This window comes from Siphateles boraxobius, unplaced genomic scaffold, assembly GCF_051911475.1.
Source record: "Siphateles boraxobius isolate OS27281-9 unplaced genomic scaffold, OSU_SipBor_1 32, whole genome shotgun sequence".
NCBI classification, from domain to species: Eukaryota; Metazoa; Chordata; class Actinopteri; order Cypriniformes; family Leuciscidae; genus Siphateles; species Siphateles boraxobius.
In genome coordinates, this window is record NW_027508942.1 from 5,175,001 (window position 1) to 5,193,135 (window position 18,135).

The 18,135-nt window shown below is 39.5% G+C and overlaps 1 protein-coding gene across 1 annotated transcript in view; it reads left to right on the top strand.

Moving 5' to 3' along the window:
• Nucleotides 1-16,042, top strand: part of pepd (peptidase D) — an 84,956-nt gene extending 68,914 nt beyond the window's left edge. The window contains exons 10-15 of the mRNA XM_077194679.1: nucleotides 4,018-4,086; nucleotides 7,189-7,266; nucleotides 8,562-8,710; nucleotides 11,855-12,039; nucleotides 14,260-14,451; nucleotides 15,572-16,042. Of these exons, the coding sequence (XP_077050794.1) occupies nucleotides 4,018-4,086; nucleotides 7,189-7,266; nucleotides 8,562-8,710; nucleotides 11,855-12,039; nucleotides 14,260-14,451; nucleotides 15,572-15,715 (817 nt within the window). The 3' untranslated portion in view covers nucleotides 15,716-16,042. The remainder of the gene's footprint in view (nucleotides 1-4,017; nucleotides 4,087-7,188; nucleotides 7,267-8,561; nucleotides 8,711-11,854; nucleotides 12,040-14,259; nucleotides 14,452-15,571) is intronic.
• Nucleotides 16,043-18,135: the final 2,093 nt, after the last annotated feature.

Here is an 18,135-nt window from a genome sequence, read left to right on the forward strand (position 1 = left end):
TAAAAGTGTGCCGGTAATACAAACTAAATCGTCCATTCTCTTGTCCCATTAAGATTCATGCAAAATATTTTAAGCTCAATTTATCTTTCCTCATTTACAATTCCTAATTCATAATATGTAAGGATTATTCAATTCAATTTGGTGGAATTTTACCACCAATATGAATTCCTATAAAAGTTTGGGAATCCATGTTTAAAGAGAAAAATATCTCAGCTCCAAACCCCAGTGAGATGCCTATAAATAGGCAAGGCAAGTCTATTAATATAGCACATTTCATACGGTATGGCAATTCAAAGTGCTTTACATAACAAGGAATAAAAATAAGCACAAAATAAAAGCAAGGAAAATTAAAACAGTTTTTTTATAATGCTTTACATAGAAAGGAATTAAAATATCAGACAATTCAAAGTGCTTTGCATAGAATATAAGCACAAAATGCAAGCAAGGGAAATTACAAGAGTTATAAAAGGAATTAAAAGAGTTAAATGATACAGTTATTAGAGCAAAACGCATTAAAGTAGTAACAAGATAATGAACAGTTTAGAATCTAAAGGAAGAATACAGTGCAGTCAGTCGGACGTACAGTGGAAACAGTTATAAAAGGAATTAAAAGAGAGAAATAGACAAATTCAAAAATGCATCTTTTTACATACTATTATTGCGTACCATGCGTTTTAATGCATGTTAGAATATCATGTTGCATTGTTTTCAGTGCAGTCAATGCAGCTGTCTAGGATTGAGAGCAGCGTGTGTGAATGTCAGAGAGCAGTCGAGGTGATCCCACACGTCTCTCGTAACACTTTGATTCGCTGAGAGCTGGACTTGGACCGAGATCAGTGTGTTTGAGTCTGGCGTGATATTCCCGATCCCTGTGCAGAAGAGGAGTCTGGGATGCCGGAGGAATGGAAGCGTTTCAAAGAAAAGCACAAGCCCACTCAGACTCTCTCCTCCGAGGTTATTCTGTGTGTGTGTGTGTGTGTGTGTGTGTGTGTGTGTGTGTGTGTGTGTGTGTGTGTGTGTGTGTGTGTGTGTGTGTGTGTGTGTGTGTGTGTGAAGAGCTGGAGAAGAGATTGCAGAACTCCACAATATACATGTGGCTGAGTTATTTTAAACCGTTTTTACGCGGTGGATGTTGTTTTAATGCGTTTCGGAATTTATGTATTGGTTTGTTATTTGGTGTTGCTTGTTATTTTCATTGGCACAATTAATTCTATAGTGCGTTTCACAATTCACAATGTTTCAAAGCAGCTTTACAGAAAAATCATGATGTCACTGTTTATATATTAAAGGTGACATATTATTCCCCTTTTCACAAGATGTAATATAAATCTATGGTGTCCCCAGAATGTGTCTCAAAATACTCCCTAGATCATTAATTATAGCTTATCAAATATGCCCATTTTTGGCTGTGAACAAAAACGTGTCGTTTTTGTGTGTGTCCCTTTAAATGCAAATGAGCTGCTACTTCAGAAGAGGGCGGAGCCTAATCACGAGCTTCAGAAACTCCAGCAATAGCAAAACAGGCCAGTCTCACTCATCCAACATCTCAGAAATAACCAGTAGCGAGTGCAGCCTTACAGAGAGACTCAGGAAGAGTTTCACTTTTAGACGTTTCTGAATGATAGTGGAGACATTTATGTAGTTCTTGTGGAGTTACATTGATTAATCTCATCGACTAGCATGTACCATCATGTCAAACGTTTAAAATTGACTCATTTCCCCCGACTGAACAGTTTCATGATTTGCTGGAACTTTTGCCATTGTGTTAGAACTGGTTTCATTAGTTTCACTTTTAGAACTGGTTTCAATGGTTTCATGGTTTCACTGTTAGAACTGGTTTCTCTGTTAGAAATGGTTTCACTGTTAGAACTGGTTTCACTGTTAGAACTGGTTGATCTGGTTTCACGGTTAGAACTGGTTTCACTGGTAGAACTGGTTTCACTGTTAGAACTGGTTTCACGGTTAGAACTGGTTTCACTGTTAGAACTGGTTTCACTGTTAGAACTGGTTTCACTGGTAGAACTGGTTTCACTGGTAGAACTGGTTTCACTGTTGTCGCTTGCGAAACCACATGACGGCATGTGTGTGTAGACGTGCAGATTAAGGGCCGGTAATACTATAGTAAAATCCTCTTCATACGTCTGAAGGAGAGCAAAATCTGATCGGTTTATTTTTTGACAAGTTTGCAGAGAAAGACTCACCAGAACAAGTTACTGGGTTTCACTTTTCATGTTGTCTGGGTTGTTAGAAGCACAGAGGACCCGATTATAGCACTTAAACACAGAAATGTCAGATTTTCATGATAAGATCTCCTTTAATATCTTCATGTCTTATAGGTGGATCTAGAAAATTAGACCCGGGCGATAATATAGTTACATTTTGCGACCATATAAACAATAAAGCAGTCGTGATTTGCGATATAACGTACATTAATATAACATACATTTACTATATTACATACATTGATATAACATGCATTGCCCTACGTGAGCATACTGTATGTATGAGAACAAATTTGTGCGTTCTTACATATCCAACTTTATACAGTATAAAGAGCCGGGCGATAATATAGTTACATTAGCAATGAAATAAAGATTTTTGAGGAAGCTGTTATTTTTCAGGATTCTATATTGAATAGAGTTTGAAAGAACAGCATTTATTAAATATAATCTTTTGTAACATTATAAATGTCTTTACTGTCACTTTTAATCAGTTTAATGCATCCTTGATGAGTAAAAGTATTTTTGTTTTTTTTTATCTTACTCAACAATAGTGTAATATTCTGTCGTATAAAAAGAGCTTGAATGGAGGAAATGAAGTTTGTTTCCTGAATGCTGGTTATAATTATCCCTCAATTAAAAGTATTTTCCATATCAAATCTCCAGTTAGCGTGTGATTTAATCTAGCATAACTGGATCATACAATCTATATTAAACACACAGAGAGAGAGAGATCAACCCTGAAGGAAGCGTTCGTCTGATCACTGTCTTCATCTCCTCATGATGGGAACGAAACCAAGTGATATTTTCATGACCGTCGGAAAGAATAATCAGAAATCAGCCAAACGAAGAGTCACATGACCTGAACATGAACATTAACTGTGTATGAGTGATTTCTGTTTGACATGATCTGAAATTAATTACAGCTCCATCAATTATTATTTGCTCTTTACCAAGAGAACAACAGTTCTGGCCAATACTGGCTTCATGTGCAATATTCATAGTTTCTGTGTCCTCTGTTAATAATACAATATAATTGATTTTAGGTTACTTGTTTTTTTATTTAACCCCAAGTTATAAACACTTTTAACTCCGGGTTTAGCAACACTTTATACTTACGAAAGTTGAAAAAGGGTTTTAGAAACATTGTAACCTTGAGTGGTGAAGCCACTTACTGTGTGACACAATGCAATGCTTCAATGTTTGAATCACTGAATACTAATGAGCATTGTTGTCATTGAATATTAATGAGCACTGTTGACTTCGAATATTAATCAGCATTGTTTACATTGAATATTAATTAGCTTTGTTGTCATTGATTATTAATGAGCATTGTTGACTTTGAATATTAATGAGCATTATTCCCATTGAATATTAATGAGCATTGCTGACTTTGAATATTAATGAGCATTGCTGACTTTGAATATTAATGAGCATTGTTGTCATTGAATATTGATCTGATCTACATGTCTCGGTCTCTCCTTTAATGTGCATCTGTGTGATTTTTCACTTGTTTTATAGCACAGAAGATGAAATCTCTGCTTTATATCAGTGTGTGTCTCTGTTTTGTTGATGTGGAGATATGAAGTTTATCACTCAAGGTTTTCTCAGGCGACAGGGTCTTTCAGGCTCTTCATGTTGTGTTGTACAGTTTTAGTGCAGGTCACAGTGGAGAAATGAAGGGATTTCACTCAGGCTGATGTTTTGTTCGTGTGTTTCTTTGTCATTTGCTCATTGAATTCAAAATAAGAATTGGGGTTATGTCATGAAAATAATCTGTGAACTGTGTGTGTTTCAGCCTGTTCCAGCATTACTGTTACTCTCGCGGAGGAATGCGACACACCTCATACACCTGCATCTGTGGAAGGTACAGTTACACACTTACAGTTACACACACACACACACACACCTCGTACACCTGCATCTGTGGAAGGTACAGTTACACACTTACAGTTACACAAACACACACACACACCTCGTACACCTGCATCTGTGGAAGGTACAGTTACACACTTACAGTTACACAAACACACACACACACCTCGTACACCTGCATCTGTGGAAGGTACAGTTACACACTTACAGTTACACACACACACACACACACCTCGTACACCTGCATCTGTGGAAGGTACAGTTACACACTTACAGTTACACACACACACACACACCTCGTACACCTGCATCTGTGGAAGGTACAGTTACACACACTACACACTTACAGTTACACACACACACTTACAGTTACACACACACACACACACACCTCGTACACCTGCATCTGTGGAAGGTACAGTTACACACACTACACACTTACAGTTACACACACACACTTACAGTTACACACACACACACACACACACACCTCGTACACCTGCATCTGTGGAAGGTACAGTTACACACACTACACACTTACAGTTACACACACACACTTAGTTACACACACACACACACACACACCTCGTACACCTGCATCTGTGGAAGGTACAGTTACACACACTACACACTTACAGTTACACACACACACTTACAGTTACACACACACCTCGTACACCTGCATCTGTGGAAGGTACAGTTACACACACTACACACTTACAGTTACACACACACACTTACAGTTACACACACACCTCGTACACCTGCATCTGTGGAAGGTACAGTTACACACACTACACACTTACAGTTACACACACACACTTACAGTTACACACACACACACACACACACACACACACACACCTCGTACACCTGCATCTGTGGAAGGTACAGTTACACACACACACTTACAGTTACACACACACACTTACAGTTACACACACACACACTTACAGTTACACACACTACACCTCATACACCTGCATCTGTGGAAGGTACAGTTACACACACTACACACAGTTACACACACACACTTACAGTTAAACACACACACACACACACTTACAGTTACACACACTACACACTTACAGTTACACACACAACACCTCGTACACCTGCATCTGTGGAAGGTACAACATTACTGATGATCTCACACACACTTACAGTTACACACACTACACACTTACAGTTACACACACTACACCTCGTACACCTGCATCTGTGGAAGGTACAGTTACACACACTACACACTTACAGTTATACACACACACACACACACACACTTACAGTTACACACACTACACCTCGTACACCTGCATCTGTGGAAGGTACAGTTACACACACTACACACTTACAGTTACACACTTACAGTTACACACACACACACACACACTTACGGTTACACACACACACACACACACACACACACACTTACGGTTACACACACAACACCTCATACACCTGCATCTGTGGAAGGTACAACATCACTGATGATCTCACACACACTTACAGTTACACACACACACACACTTACAGTTACACACACTACACGCTTACAGTTACACACACAACACACTTAGTTACACACACACACTTACAGTTACACACACACACACTTACAGTTACACACACTACACGCTTACAGTTACACACACAACACACTTAGTTACACACACACACTTACAGTTACACACACACACACACTTACAGTTACACACACTACACGCTTACAGTTACACACACTACACACTTAGTTACACACACAACACCTCGTACACCTGCATCTGTGGAAGGTCCAACATTACTGATGATCTCACACACACTTACAGTTACACACTTACAGTTACACACACACACACACTTACAGTTACACACACACTTACAGTTACACACACACACACACACACACACACACACACTTACAGTTACACACACAACACACTTACAGTTACACACTCAACACACTTACAGTTACACACACTACACGCTTACAGTTACACACACAACACACTTAGTTACACACACACACTTACAGTTACACACACACACACTTACAGTTACACACACTACACGCTTACAGTTACACACACAACACACTTAGTTACACACACACACTTACAGTTACACACACTACACGCTTACAGTTACACACACTACACACTTAGTTACACACACAATACCTCGTACACCTGCATCTGTGTAAGGTACAACATTACTGATGATCTCACACACACTTACAGTTACACACACACACACACACTTACAGTTACACACACACACACACACACTTACAGTTACACACACTACACGCTTACAGTTACACACACTACACACTTAGTTACACACACTACACACTTACAGTTACACACAACAGAGTGTACAGAGTGTACTGTGTGTGTGTGTGTGTGTGTGTGCGTGCGCGTGCGTGCGTGCGTGCGTGCGTGTGTGTGTGTGTGTGAGTGTGTGAGACTCTCAGTGTCTGATATTGTGTCCCCAGAGCGAGATATGTGTTTCTGAGTTAAATCAGTTCAATCACAGCAAACATCTGGACAGATAATAAACTTCAGACATGTTTTGAATTCAATCTTAAATGCATAATTCACCTAAAATGACTATAGCACTTCTATAACATGTAGTGCATGTGACATTATTTCCCAAGTCTTTTAAAAACATATGATTGTGATGAACAGACCCAAAAATTGCTTCTTTTTTGTATCGGCAGATCTTCATTTTTCATGCATATTCAAACCTAGCTAATCATTTATGATACAAGATTTTCAGTGAATAATTTTATAATTATTTGTATAATTCTAATTAAATGTGAACAAATTTCACAATTGTTCTTTTTTGAGGTAAAGTGTAATTTAATGCTTGAAGGGACCATTTTAAAGTCAAAATATGTATTAATGTGAACGCTCATGAACATAGAAGCATTGAAACACTTTTACCCATAATGCATCTGTCACTGACCAACTGACTGAACTCCCTCAACAGTAAAATATATAAAGATACATGATGTTCATTTGAATGTAGTGGATATGGTCAATAATTGGAGTTATTTTGGTTGCAAGTGAACATGTAAACACTCCAACAGTGGGAATAACTCCTCAGTCCTGCATTACGGACACGCCGGCTCTCCCAATGACAAAACCATCCAGGATGGAGACATGTGGTGAGTTTATGAGCCTCTTTATTACTTTAATAATCATGTTCTGTGTCAGTTGTCTTGTTGGTTCATGCTGGTTTACAGTCAGTGTAGTGATGAATATGGTGTCTTTATGAGCAGTTGCACACTGACCCCTGGTGGACAGAACAGACAAACACACTTTCACTTTCTGCAAGCACATCTTTGAGATATGATTTGAAAATCACGATGGTTGAATTATTTAAAGTAGAAGCTGATTTACTATAATCAAATGATATTTACATCCGACGTCATCTATGTTTAAATCACAGTTTTCAGACATAGGATATCTTTATTTTGAAAACTTGCATCAAAATTCTAGATCCATAAACACAACTTTCATCAAAGGAATGTGCAGAATTTCAGTGTTTAGTGAAATTGAGTGGAATGTCATTAATTGCATTAATATCCTGTATATTGATAAATAACATTCATTATAAGTTGTATGTTAAATGGTTTGTTGAAATCTATAATATAAAAAGGGGAAATGGCAGTGAATGTCTTTTCTTGAAGCTTTATGTCATTTTTTGTGATACATTCATTGTCAATATAAAGATTAATCTAAAAACGTATTAATTAATATAAAGATTAGAGAACACTTTATTTCGATAGTCCAATTTTGACATTCTACTAACTATAAATAACTTGGCAACTACAAGTCAACTTAATCTACTAAACCGAACCCTAACACCTAACCCTAACTTAACAGTGTACTAATACTCTAATGAGAGTTAGTTGACATGTAGTTGCAAAGTTACTTATATTTTACTTATATAACTGACTTCTGACCTATTATGCTGCCTGAATAATAATCATAATCATACACTGTTGGTTTGTTGGCCAGAGGAGAACTGAGCGACTGAGCCGAGTTGGGGACATTTAATTTAATATTCTACAATATTATTGATCTGCCTGCATTGACAACATTATATGAGAACTGTATATTATTCATCATTCATTCATTCGTCAAATGAACTGATGAATGATTTATATATTATATTAAAAAAGTTATATATATATATATATAAATGAACTAAATGAATAACTTTTTTTTTTTAAACAAAAATGAAACATCACTGAACTTAAGCTGGACTGTGAATCTATTTTTCTTCTGGAAACAAACTTTGTTGCATTATTTTCCTGTTATCTCTGTAAAGCTGCTTTGAAACGATCTGTATTGTAAAAAGCGCTATACATAAATGTGACTCGACTTGACTAAAGTGGACTATCGAAAAATAAAGTGGAACTAAAGATTAACGTAAATACTGCTTGTTTCCTGACAGTCTGTTTGACATGGGCGGCGAGTATTACTGCTACTCCTCCGACATCACCTGCTCTTTCCCGGCCAACGGCAAGTTCAGCGCGGACCAGAGAGCCGTTTATGAGGCCGTGCTGAAGTCCTCCAGAGCCGTGATGGACGCCATCAAACCTGGTACAAACTCTGAGAGTCACGATACAACACACAGGAGCAAAACTGCAGAGATACAGAACACACACACACAGTCTTTCCTGACACTAACTTATTAGACTATCAGCATAAAGTCTGATTTACACTAACAGTCAAAAGTTTGGGGTTAGTAGTTATCTTTTATAACCTTATAAATATCTTTACAGTCAATTTTGATCAATTTAATGCATCCTTGTAGAAAAAGAATATTAACTTACAAACATTTGAATGGTGTATGTTGAAATAAGAGTTTGATTTTTGGTGCCACTTTATATAAACTGGCTTTAAGTACTATGTACTTACATTGAAACTAATAATTTGATATAATAATTTGATATAATGGACTTATTGTGTACATACATGTTTTTTACATTGTACTTATATTTTGAAAATACCAGTATGAAATTACAGCTGTAATTAATTTATGTAATTATATTTATAATTACACTGTTGACACTTCCCTTACACCTTAACCCACCCTTATACCTCCCCAATACCCATACCACACACACCTGACCTTAACCTTACCCGTATCACACACACCTGACCCTAACCTTACCCGTATCACACACACCTGACCTTAACCTTACCCGTATCACACACACCTGACCCTAACCTTACCCGTATCACACACACCTGACCATTACCTTACCCGTATCACACACACCTGTCTCTAACCTCACCCGTATCACACACACCTGACCCTAACCTTACCCGTATCACACACACCTGACCTGACCCTAACCTTACCCGTATCACACACACTTGACCCTAACCTCACCCGTATCACACACACCTGACCTGACCCTAACCTTACCCGTATCACACACACCTGACCTGACCCTAACCTTACCTGTATCACACACACCTGACCTGACCCTAACCTTACCCGTATCACACACACCTGACCCTAACCTCACCCGTATCACACACACCTGACCTGACCCTAACCTTACCCGTATCACACACACCTGACCTGACCCTAACCTTACCCGTATCACACACACCTGACCCTAACCTCACCCGTATCACACACACCTGACCCTAACCTCACCCGTATCACACACACCTGACCTGACCCTAACCTTACCCGTATCACACACACCTGACCTGACCCTAACCTTACCCGTATCACACACACCTGACCCTAACCTCACCCGTATCACACACACCTGACCCTAACCTTACCCGTATCACACACACCTGTCCCTAACCTTACCTGTATCACACACACCTGTCCCTAACCTTACCCGTATCACACACACCTGACCCTAACCTCACCCGTATCACACACACCTGACCCTAACCTTACCCGTATCACACACACCTGACCTGACCCTAACCTTACCCGTATCACACACACCTGACCCTAACCTCACCCCTATCACACACACCTGACCCTAACCTTACCCGTATCACACACACCTGTCCCTAACCTTACCCGTATCACACACACCTGACCCTAACCTCACCCGTATCACACACACCTGACCCTAACCTTACCCGTATCACACACACCTGACCCTAACCTCACCCGTATCACACACACCTGACCCTAACCTTACCCGTATCACACACACCTGACCTGACCCTAACCTTACCCGTATCACACACACCTGACCCTAACCTCACCCGTATCACACACACCTGACCCTAACCTTACCCGTATCACACACACCTGACCCTAACCTTACCCGTATCACACAAACCTGACCCTAACCTTACCCGTATCACACACACCTGACCCTAACCTCACCCGTATCACACACACCTGACCCTAACCTTACCCGTATCACACACACCTGACCCTAACCTTACCCGTATCACACAAACCTGACCCTAACCTTACCCGTATCACACACACCTGACCCTAACCTCACCCGTATCACACACACCTGACCCTAACCTTACCCGTATCACACCCACCTGACCATAACCTCACCCGTATCACACACACCTGACCCTAACCTTACCCGTATCACACCCACCTGACCCTAACCTTACCCGTATCACACACACCTGACCCTAACCTTACCCGTATCACACACACCTGACCCTAACCTAACCCGTATCACACACACCTGACCCTAACCTTACCCGTATCACACACACCTGACCCTAACCTTACCCGTATCACACACACCTGTCCCTAACCTTACCCGTATCACACACACCTGACCTGACCCTAACCTTACCCGTATCACACACACCTGACCCTAACCTTACCCGTATCACACACACCTGACCCTAACCTCACCGGTATCACACACACCTGACCCTAACCTCACCTGTATCACACACACCTGACCCTAACCTTACCCGTATCACACACACCTGATCCTAACCTCACCCGTATCACACACACCTGACCCTAACCTTACCCGTATCACACACACCTGTCCCTAACCTTACCCGTATCACACACACCTGAACTGACCCTAACCTTACCCGTACACACACCTGACCCTAACCTTACCCGTATCACACACACCTGACCCTTACCTTACCTGTATCACACACACCTGAACTAACCTTACCCGTATCACACACACCTGACCCTAACCTCACCCGTATCACACACACCTGACCCTAACCTTACCCGTATCACACCCACCTGACCCTAACCTTACCCGTATCACACACACCTGACCCTAACCTTACCCGTATCACACACACCTGACCCTAACCTCACCCGTATCACACCCACCTGACCCTAACCTTACCCGTATCACACACACCTGACCCTAACCTCACCCGTATCACACCCACCTGACCCTAACCTTACCCGTATCACACACACCTGACCCTAACCTCACCCGTATCACACACACCTGACCCTAACCTTACCCGTATCACACACACCTGTCCCTAACCTCACCCATATCACACCTCAAGAGCAGCACAAGTGTTTTACAATACAACATTAACACAATAAGTACATTGTACTTATTTTTCGATGTAAGTACTTAGTACTTAAAGCCACTTAATGTAAAGTGGGACCTTATTTTTTAAGAATGCGCTTGCTAAAAAGACAAATAGATGTGTTTGGTTTATTGGTTTAGTATTAGCGCTGTAAGATGACCTCTGACCTCAGTATAATGAGGGTAATGTGTCTGATGTGCCGGTCAGGTGTGAAGTGGACCGACATGCACCGTCTGGCGGACCGGGTTCACCTGGAGGAGCTGCTGAAGATGGGGATCCTGCGCGGGGCGGTGGAGGACATGCTGAAGGTTCATCTGGGCTCCGTGTTCATGCCTCACGGTCTGGGTCACTTACTGGGCATCGACGTCCACGACGTGGGAGGATATCCAGAGGTCAGTTCTGAGCACAACACATTCAGTAGCACTTTACACAGGGTTTCCACGGGTCCTTGAAAGTTTGTGAATCTGAAAAAAAAAGAATTCAAGGGCCTGGAAAGTTTTTGAAAATAAACATCCCCTTGAAAGTGCTTGAATGTATTTTGTGCAAGAAGTTTTCTGGAAAAAATTCCATATTATTCCCTCCGGGAAATAATGTGTTATTTCGTCAACACTTCATGACCTATGCATACTAGCTTTCTTGATATACTTTAGCTACACGTATTTACGTGTTACGTTAAGTGTTTCCCGCGTGAGGTACTTTGTGTTGTACGTTGCCATGACGTTCACTCGCACAAAACTACTGGTGATGGAACCTCAACGTTTCACACACACACCGTGAAACATTGCAAAAATAGTCTTAAACCACTGAAATGATGTAACCTTACTTTCACTTGAAATGTGTCCCCACATTAAGTTAACCAAGGTGTGGGAACCGTGTTTACAATAAGATTCATTAGTTAAAATTAGTTAATGTATTAACTAACATCAACTAACAATGAGCAAAACATTTGTTACAGTGTTTATTAATCTTTGTTAATGTTAGTTAATTAAAAAACAGCTGTACAAACCATTTAGTGCTTTGTAAGTAATCAGCAATATTTTAAAATGTATACGATGTTTAATAGGGAGCCAATGCAGTGTTGACAGAACCGGGCTAATATGGTCATACTTCCTGGTTCTGGTAAGAACTCTAGCGGCTGCGTTTTGAACTAGCTGTAGTTTGTTTATTAAGCGTGCAGGGCAACCACCCAGTAGAGCATTACAATAATCTAGCCTTGATGTCACGAACGCTTGAACTAATTGTTCTGCATTTTTCATGGAGAGCATATGACGTAATTTAGATATATAATAAGATGCAGTTTTACAGATACTATTCACGTGACCTTCAAATGAATGATTGGTATCAAAGAGCACACTCACACACGCACCCAGGTTCCTAACCGACGACGAGGACTTGACAGAGCAGCCATCAAGTGTTAGACAGTATTCTAGGTTATTACGTGTGGAAGTTTTTTGTCCTATAATTAGAATCTCTGTTTTTTCAGAATGAAGTAGTAGGAAATGACTAGTCATTCTGAACAGTGTCTGTGTTTGTGTGTGTTTCTGAACAGTGTCTGTGTTTGTGTGTTTCTGAACAGTGTCTGTGTTTGTGTGTGTTTCTGAACAGTGTCTGTGTTTGTGTGTTTCTGAACAGTGTCTGTGTTTGTGTGTGTTTCTGAACAGTGTCTGTGTTTGTGTGTTTCTGAACAGTGTCTGTGTTTGTGTGTTTCTGAACAGTGTGTGTGTTTCTGAACAGTGTCTGTGTTTGTGTGTTTCTGAACAGTGTCTGTGTTTGTGCGTTTCTGAACAGTGTCTGTGTTTGTGTGTTTCTGAACAGTGTGTTTGTGTGTTTCTGAACAGTGTCTGTTTGTGTGTTTCTGAACAGTGTGTTTGTGTTTGTGTGTTTCTGAACAGTGTGTTTGTGTTTGTGTGTTTCTGAACAGTGTCTTTGTTTGTGCGTTTCTGAACAGTGTCTGTGTTTGTGCGTTTCTGAACAGTGTCTGTGTTTGTGTGTTTCTGAACAGTGTCTGTGTTTGTGCGTTTCTGAACAGTGTCTGTGTTTGTGCGTTTCTGAACAGTGTCTGTGTTTGTGTGTGTTTCTGAACAGTGTCTGTGTTTGTGTTTCTGAACAGTGTCTGTGTTTGTGTGTTTCTGAACAGTGTGTGTGTTTCTGAACAGTGTCTGTGTTTGTGTGTTTCTGAACAGTGTGTTTGTGTGTTTCTGAACAGTGTCTGTTTGTGTGTTTCTGAACAGTGTGTTTGTGTTTGTGTGTTTCTGAACAGTGTGTTTGTGTTTGTGTGTTTCTGAACAGTGTCTTTGTTTGTGCGTTTCTGAACAGTGTCTGTGTTTGTGCGTTTCTGAACAGTGTCTGTGTTTGTGCGTTTCTGAACAGTGTCTGTGTTTGTGTGTTTCTGAACAGTGTCTGTGTTTGTGCGTTTCTGAACAGTGTCTGTGTTTGTGCGTTTCTGAACAGTGTCTGTGTTTGTGTGTTTCTGAACAGTGTCTGTGTTTGTGCGTTTCTGAACAGTGTCTGTGTTTGTGTGTTTCTGAACAGTGTCTGTGTTTGTGCGTTTCTGAACAGTGTCTGTGTTTGTGTGTTTCTTAAGAGTGTGTTTGTGTGTTTGTGTTGTTCAGGGCACCGAGCGCGTGGACGAGCCGGGACTGAAGAGTCTCAGGATGGGTCGTGTGGTGCAGGAGCGGATGGTCCTCACGGTGGAGCCGGGAATATATTTCATCAATCACCTGCTGGATAAAGCGCTCGACTCCCCGACTCAGTGCGGCTTCATCAACAGAGACGTCCTCAATCGCTTCCGCGGCTTCGGCGGGGTCAGAGTTATTACTAACATATACATTCCAGTAGATACACAGATATACAGATACACATTCATTCATAAGTAGTCCTTTCTTTAACACCATATCATTTTTGTTGATTTTTCAATATATAATATTATATGCTGTAATTTATGCATATAATATAAATCATAAATTATATAAATATATATAATACACTTTATATTTTTCTTTTATCTCTTACTTTATAATCAAAAGGACTAAAGTTCCTTTGCATTCAGATTTTATAAGTGAACATTCTAAATGTTCAGGTTTTAATCTGCACCAATTATGCTTTTTCGAATATTAACTTTGTATGTGTAATATTAACTTTTAATGTGTAATAGAGCTGTTTGTGAATGTAAAAACTCACAACAGAGTTTTAAAGATCAAAATGCAGATAAATGGAGTTTGTCTCACTTCCTGGTACAAACCTACGTAACAATGTAACTAATTAGCATAATGCCAAACAGCTAGTAGTGACATCAGAGGCAATCCACCTGTCACTCAAATGGCCACGCCCCTAATTATGCAGAACTTTAAGGCTTAATATTATTTAAACAGATGAGTTATAACAATTTTTACCTGCCTCATAGTTTCATGAAGGGCAAAATTATCTATATAGACCAAAAGCACTTTCTGTACAAGGCTGTAAATAAAAAAAAATCTGCGGTAAAGTTGCACATGGGGGTCTATGGGATTGAGACTCTTTTGGAGCCGGTCTCTAGTGGCCAATCAATGAATTGCAGCTTAAGTCTCTTCTGTGTTGGTTTTAAGAGAGAGACGGGAAGGTTGCCACTCGGGTAAAACCGACGCCATCGTAACTGTTCGTATCACTGAGTATCAAGTGCTGAGGAAGAGCTGACATTCAGATATGATAATGAGGGTTTGGATTCTAACCAATCACAGCAGAGGAGGCTCTCAAATAGGCGGGGTTTAGAGAGACTGAATCATTGATCGAACCGTTTCAGACACTGAGAGAAAAGAGCTGATGCTGCAATTATAGTATATGATGAGATGGGGAAAATTAAAGTGTATATGACAGTAGTATATGAGAAAATGAAATGCACATGAATATTGCTGATCGTGTGTGTGTGTGTGTGTGTGTGTGTCTCAGGTGCGCATTGAGGATGATATCGCTGTGACGGCTGACGGCGTGGAGCTTCTGACCTGTGTTCCTCGAACCGTGGCGGAGATCGAGGCGTTCATGGCCGAGGAAACGTCCAAACCCTTCAGTCCCATCAGCAGCCAGAAATTCTGAGATTATGATTATGATGATGATTATATTGACACTCATTTTCTTCAACATGAGTATCTTTGATATTTCATTCTATAAAGTGAAACACAACATGTGACAGCTTCTGTCTGTATGACTTCACTTATGGAAATCAGTGTCAAAAATTAATTACCAGATCATTTATGCTTTCATGTAGCAGCTGTGTAACATTTTCAGAGTTTGATTCTGAACTTTATTTAGCCTGACTTAAACTTTACTCAATTCATTTGCATTTTATCCTGTACACTTTTTGCAAGTTTGTAAGAAAATGCAATGCTTGTTTTTAATAAACATCTGATTTTTCTAGCATCATTTAGAATCGTGTGCAACCCTTTTATTTACTAATTCATAAAATTCTGTCATGTTCAAATCCCATACGAGTTGTTTTTGTCAAACTAAACTTGTAATATAATATTAATAATAATAATATTACTGAAGTGTAATATTAGATTATATTTTTTTATATTTATGTAAGGAGAGCAAAATAAAGTAAACTGACATATTATACCCAACAATACACTGACTACCAGTAAAATTTATAAAAATTTGGGACCAAAAATGATTTTTTTTTTTTCACAAATACCACTACCAGCAAATTTTATAATACAGCGGGGGTACAGAATCAGAATTTGGTATAGTGAATGGGTCACCCAAAGAAGCTAAAAAAAGCTTATAGGTGGGGGCCCATAGTTTATGAAAAAGAAGTGGTACAGACAAGGTACACAGTTACCACCTGCAACCAAACAATGGTAAAGAACTGAAAGCACGCAAGGCGAACCAATACATATATAAAAGTACATACACATACAATCATACACATACATCCCAGTAGTCCATGAAAAGACAGTTATTTTATATTAAATATAGGTTGATAGATAATATTTTTTTTAGTTGTCTTTTAAAAAAAAAGGTATTATCTATCAACCTATATTTTACCAGTAAAATTTATAAAAATTTGGGACCAAAAATGATTGGGATACTTTGAGCTGATCATGTTTTGCTGAAGTGTTTTTTCTTTAATTGCTAATGCACCTTTTTACACCACAGACTGAACAACATGAAGCATTGCTTGGTAATTGGTTGAGCTAAACTGGTATTATCTAATTGTGTAGTTAAATTTAACAGCTGACAGATATTCAACATAATTCATGTGTGGGACAGTCTAACAGAAGGATGGACAAAACCAAGGAAATATCAAGAGTTCTTGTCTTTTAATGCCATTTTCTAATATAATATTATATTAGATAACTAATACACATTTGTACACACTTCATCATTTAGTGTTGTTGTGTTTCTTTAGTTTGTTCCAGCAGTTCAGTGGTGATTCTGCTCTTCTCAGAAACCTTCAACTCTTCTCTGAAATATAGAAAAATATGTTTAGTGGAATGATGTTTTAGACGGACACTCCTTGATACAGTATGTTGTAGATCTGGTTGTGTCAGATGTTAAAAGTGTTTTTACTTTTTGTTTTATTCCTGAATGAATCGTGCCGTTGAAACCAGAGGACTGGTAGAGCCGGATCTAAGTTTATATCAAATACATGATGAAAAATCACATGCGGTCAGGATGATCATTGTGGTCAAGATATTTCAACATGCTTTCTACTTCTGTCAGGACTACTATCGTCAAATACGATTGACAGTTAGCATACAGTTTGGATTGCCTGTATGGTTCCATTCTGGGCGAGAACTCCCTGCGCATCTATGTAGCCTAGCATGGATAAGAGCAGGGAGAGCAGCATTAACCCCCCAAAACAAAACCATATGCCAATATCCCCCAAACCCAACTGACAGCGCAATTCTGGATGCTTTTGCAGTTACCTGAGTGAGCCAATGCAACAAGCATGTTGCCAATAACTGAAAAGCTTGAGCAAGAGCATGTTACCAACAATACCGGAAAGCCTTAAGCAACAAGTATGTTGCCGATTACCTGGATGACCTAAACAAGTATGTTGCCAATACCTGCATCAGCCATAACAAGAAGCATGTTGTCAATACCCGAAATGCTTAAGCAGTAAACATGCATATTGCCATGAATGACATGCCATCTGAAATGAAGAAGTGAAAATTGAGATATCAAAATTAATCAGCTGCTTGCTTGTGGTTGTATATCCGCAGTCCAGATCCAGTTTCTTTTGAGTGACGACTGTAAGCTAGAGATGAGAGATTAAGATATCCTTTTCAGTTATCCTTTTCATTTGAAATACGTCACAATACTGAGTAATGTTGGTGGAAACTTCCGGTTCACACATAATTAGCAACACATGTCTTTAATACAGCTGGATGGTTTAATGCAACAAGCATGATTCTGATAGTTAGATATATTTAAGCAGAAATATATAGGTTTGCAAAAACTGCATACACTGACACCTGTCAATGATGTCATAACCTTGTTATATTTGCTTG